Source organism: Eurytemora carolleeae, unplaced genomic scaffold, assembly GCF_000591075.1.
Source record: "Eurytemora carolleeae unplaced genomic scaffold, Eaff_2.0 scaffold669, whole genome shotgun sequence".
In the NCBI taxonomy this organism is placed as follows: Eukaryota; Metazoa; Arthropoda; class Copepoda; order Calanoida; family Temoridae; genus Eurytemora; species Eurytemora carolleeae.
This window is the reverse complement of record NW_019397235.1, coordinates 135094-139998: the sequence shown is the minus strand read 5'-3', so window position 1 is coordinate 139998 and position 4905 is coordinate 135094. Positions and strand designations below refer to the sequence as shown.

The 4905-nt window shown below is 28.2% G+C and overlaps 1 protein-coding gene across 1 annotated transcript in view; it reads left to right on the top strand.

The window, feature by feature from the left end:
• Positions 1-1953, top strand: part of LOC111712928 (lachesin) — a 20726-nt gene extending 18773 nt beyond the window's left edge. The window contains exon 13 of the mRNA XM_023487687.1: positions 1943-1953. Coding sequence (XP_023343455.1) covers positions 1943-1953 — 11 coding nt within the window. The remainder of the gene's footprint in view (positions 1-1942) is intronic.
• The last annotated feature ends 2952 nt before the right edge of the window (positions 1954-4905 follow it).

The following is a 4905-nucleotide window of genomic DNA, read 5'->3' as shown; positions in this document are numbered from 1 at the left end:
TTAAAAGATAAAGGTTTAAAAGATAAAGGTTTAAAAGATAAAGGATTAAAAGATAAAGGTTTAAAAGATAAAGGTTTAAAAGATAAAGGATTAAAAGATAAAGGTTTAAAAGATAAAGAATTAAAAGATAAAGGTTTAAAAGATAAAGGTTTAAAAGATAAAGGTTTAAAAGCACCGTTATGAATCGGGGCTTTTGTTGAAATGGAGGTTTACTTGATATTAGTCCTGCATTCACTGCAAACTATACATTATGGGACATTACTGGTCTCACTTTGTGACCTCGTATCTTTTTTGGTTTTAATTTTACACATAAATATGAGAATAATAAATTTATCCACTTTTTTTCTTAACTCTTCCATAATTGAGGTTATGGTTGAAAACATTAAAGATTTTAGTCTTGCAGTAAATTACGTGGGTCTGATTACTTGTTTCTCAGAAAAGACGTTTGAAAAAAAGAAGTATTTTTGCTAATGATTTAGAATTTCAAAATCCAGCTCCCCCCCCCCCCATAGAATATATACACAACTTAGAATTGTTGAACTGCAGGTTAGAAACATCTTCGTGGTTCCACCGTGTTCCAAATCAAATTTCGGACATACAAACAAACAGAGATTACTACTTAATGTATTTATACAATTATGAATCACACAGCTTGTGAGAATACTAGAAAAATAATGGAGGGACAATAACATTTTCTTGAAGAATTTGTTGCTAGAGAAGTTTGAGTTCAATAAGTTTTAAAAGTTTAAATATTGTTTAATTTTAATGGTTTGCTGGACCAATACATGTGCAAAAGTTATAGTTTGAATTATTCAAAATTCTGTCACGAAGCTTATCTGGGTTAATCTACGAATGAATTTTAGATTTTCGAAATTTTAATGTAAAATTATTATAATTTTTACCGTTTTTACAATTGATATGTTAGCGCTAATTTCTTTAACGAAGAAGAAAAAAAATGGTAACTGATTCAAAAAAACATGCGCTATTTCCTTTGTTGATTATTTAAATGTTGATGAATATAAATAAGTTAAATGAATATATAATGAATAGATATATTTACAATAAATATTAACACAATAGAGAATTATGCCTTTTAGCACAAATGTGTCGTTTTGACTGGTGATAAAGTGGAATTCAGAAAACCATATGAAGATGTTTTCTTTTAATTTTGAAGTGTCTTTAAGTATGAAGATTTATCAGTTGCTATAATTGTACATTACACAATCCTCAGCGATATTTGTTTCAGTAAATGGAAGAACAGAGACAACATACATTCCATAGCTTTCTAGTCAAAGAGAATAGAATATATATATATATTCTATTCTCTAATTGTTTCTAGTTCTCCCTGTATCAAAAGAATATCTTCTAAAAACTATAAGAATTGTAATCTATGAATTTTGACACTGTCTCTTGAAATCCAGGTCAGCTGAGTTTACTTATCCATAGATCCAGCCTTATCCAGTTTAAACCAAGTAGGGATGGGTAAAGCTTTGTTAAACTACAATAAAGTTTAAAAAAGATTAACTATGAATTATGTTCACGAATGAAATCAGTTAAAAAATTGTTATTTACGAAAAAATTAATCATTGTAAAAATTTGTTGAATTTTATGCCTAAACTGAAATATGTACTTTTTTAATTCAAGACCAGAATCTTTTTGTTATAAACATGAAAATGGTAAAGTTAATGTACGAAGGCTTAAAAAAAGCTAATTTTTATAGTTAAAGACAAAGTGCTGCTTGGTGGGCCAATACTGTAGACGTAATTTCAAGTGGGCCTCCATTTACAGAGGGATCTTCCATTCAAAAAGATAACCTTTAAATCATTGTCTGATTAATGTTGAATGTCGAATATATTCAACAGAGAAAAAGAAAGATATTGCCAAAATTCTACTTTTGATAATTAAGAAATCGCCCACATTTTCCTGATTTTTGTTTGTTCAGGCGAAGGTTGAAAGTGTACTGTTGTANCCTTTTTAAGTAATCATAATGATACCCTTCAAATCTTTATCGGAATATTGATGATTGGGGTTTTTATATCAAAGGCCAACAAGAAAATGGTCAAAATTTTGACATTTTAAGAATTTTAATCCTACGTGAACAATTCCTTTAAGTTGAAAACAACATCTGTTTCAAAAATAATTAAGTTTTCAGTTAATATGGCAGAATCCTCCCCGCTGCTTTACAGGTATATTTAATTTCATTCATTTTTTATTTATTTTCAGTTATTTACATATATTTTTCAGTTATTTACATATATTTTTCAGTTATTGACATATATTTCTCAGTTATATAAATATATTTTCCAGTTATTTGCATATATGTTTCAGTTATTTACATTTATTTTTGAGTTATTTGCATCTATTTTTCAGTTATTTGCATATGTTTTTTAGTTATTTTCATATATTTTTCAGTTATTTTCATATATTTTCAGTTATGTACGTATATTTATTTTTCATTTATTTAAATTCTTTTTTCATTTATAATATTTTTTTTTACTTTTCATTTAAATTATTTACATTTTTTTTCATTTATTGTATATTTATCTTCATTTATTTAAAATTACCATTTCATTTTTAATTTTTTTAAATTATATATTTACAATATTTTAATATACTTTTACATTCTTTTTGTCTATTTACATTCATTTTTGTTTACTTACTTACTTTTTAATTTATTAGATACATTTTTTATTCATTAACAGAGTTTTTACGTTGATTTAAAAAAAATTTACTTTAAATTTTTTGCTTATTTAAAGCTTTACATATGTATTACCGAGAAACTTCTGAAAATACATTACATCTATAATAATTCTTTTTCATTTTTGTTTTTTACTTTAATTCATCTTTCAAATTTAAAAGTTATTTTCTGAATGCATTACAGTACAGTACAGTACAGTACAGTACAGTACAGTACAGTACAGAACATCCAAAATAGTTTAATCTCTTTCTTTTTGTTACCTTGTCTTTACTTTTAATTTTTCATTCATAAATTTTAAAGAACATTTTAAATTTAAATTGTACAGACATTTGTATATAGTTTCTAAAAAGTTAAAAATTATGTTAAACATGTATAATATCCCGTACAGAAAAAATCTATAATGCATAAAATTTTCATTTGTATTTTCAACAATTTTATTAATTGGTTTATAAATATACATTTACATAATTTCACATAAAAGACAGTACTTCTTCTTCTTCTTTGGATCCTTAAAAGTTGTACTGTACCGTATGGGACGTAATCAGGAATTTGTCCATGGCACCCGTTGGGGGCTGAAAACCCCCTGGAATCCATAAATTTCACTGGTCCAGGGGCTGCTGAGCCCCAGCCCCCCCCCCTTGAATACGCCTTTGGGTACCATATCCACTTCTTCCGCAATTTTAAGTGGTACATGCGTGTTAACTGTAAATAATACAAGGAAGATGTGTAGTACAGGCACAGTACAGAAGAAGATGGTACACAAGGAAAGTTAATTGGAGTTGCGTATACTCTGCGTACATACTGAAACCAGTTCTCTCTGGGCGAAATTTGTAAACAAGAATAGATGCATCAGTGTTCGTCTGGTATCCGAGGAGGATAAAAGCATTGAATTTTGATGATTTTGATAATTTACATAATAGTTTCCTATGACCAGAATATTTCATTGATTCTCAATTGGAACCGGTATTTGGTGGTTCAGCAACGTGGTTTAAATTCTTTGTTTTCGGCCTCTGATTTTACAATTTTATCAACACTAAAACATCAAATGAAAAACAGATTGAAATAAATAGATATTGAATTAAACTTGAGTTTACCCCCTTGCCCCTGTGATTTTCTTGAACACTCCCTTTAATTTTATAAACTTTAACCATAATTGCTTTTAATCTTTAGTCAATATTTTTAATTCTCAAAAATTTTAAAAATAACTGGTCGTCAACCAAATATAGAGATTTTTATTTGTGTCTGATAAAAAATGAAATAAACTTAAGATGAAAAATACCAAAAATGGTCAACCTGTACTGAGCTCGCGATTTAAAAACTTCGGCTCGAGCCGTAATTCCTTAAACCCGACTTTAAGACCCAATCTTCGACCCAACTCTGACGACAGCTTGTGTCACGTGATTGACAGCTGCAAGATCTTCGGCTTGACTTAAGGAGTTAGGCCCAATGCAAATAAAACCGACCTTGTCTGATTTTAGTAGAGAATAAAGCTCAATGTTTAGTATTGTTCTCATAAAACCCGGAATGCGTCAATTCCTACCGTGAAAGTCCGCCAAATACAATATTACGCTAATTATTTGACAACTCTGTGGAAACTAAGATGCAGCTTGAAGCCGAAAGCTCAAGCAGCAAACAAGGCACAACGACAGCTTAGACCCGAACCGTATTTTCTCGAATTTTTTAAATCGCGGGCTCAGCCACTATTGAATATTCAATTTTTTTCTTTATCAATTATTTTGTTTTTGAACATTTTGAAGCTAAATAGTTAAAAATAGTAGAAAGCTAGCCGAATATCAAGATTCTTATTTGTGCCTGCTAACAATTAAATATTACAGTGTAAAAATACTAAAAAAGGTTTAAAGAGTACTGCATTATTTAAAAAGGTTTAAAGCGTACTTCATTATTAAAAATTATTTTATTTATTGATATTTGGTTTGCGACGATTTATAACCTAAAACTAAATATTTCTAGAAAATATAAAAATTTGTTTTTGTGCATTGTAAAAATAACATTTACAAAGTCTAATGTTCCGAAAGAAATTTCATATATTTATGCATCAAAATTTACTATTTTTTCTATTTCAATATTTCTTTTTTTGAATATTTTGAAGCAAAATCTCAGAAAGCCTAAAAAATTGGAAGCCTCCAAATATGCTTATTTGTGCATGTGAAAACAAAATTTAAAAAAAACAAACTTTTTGTTTCCAG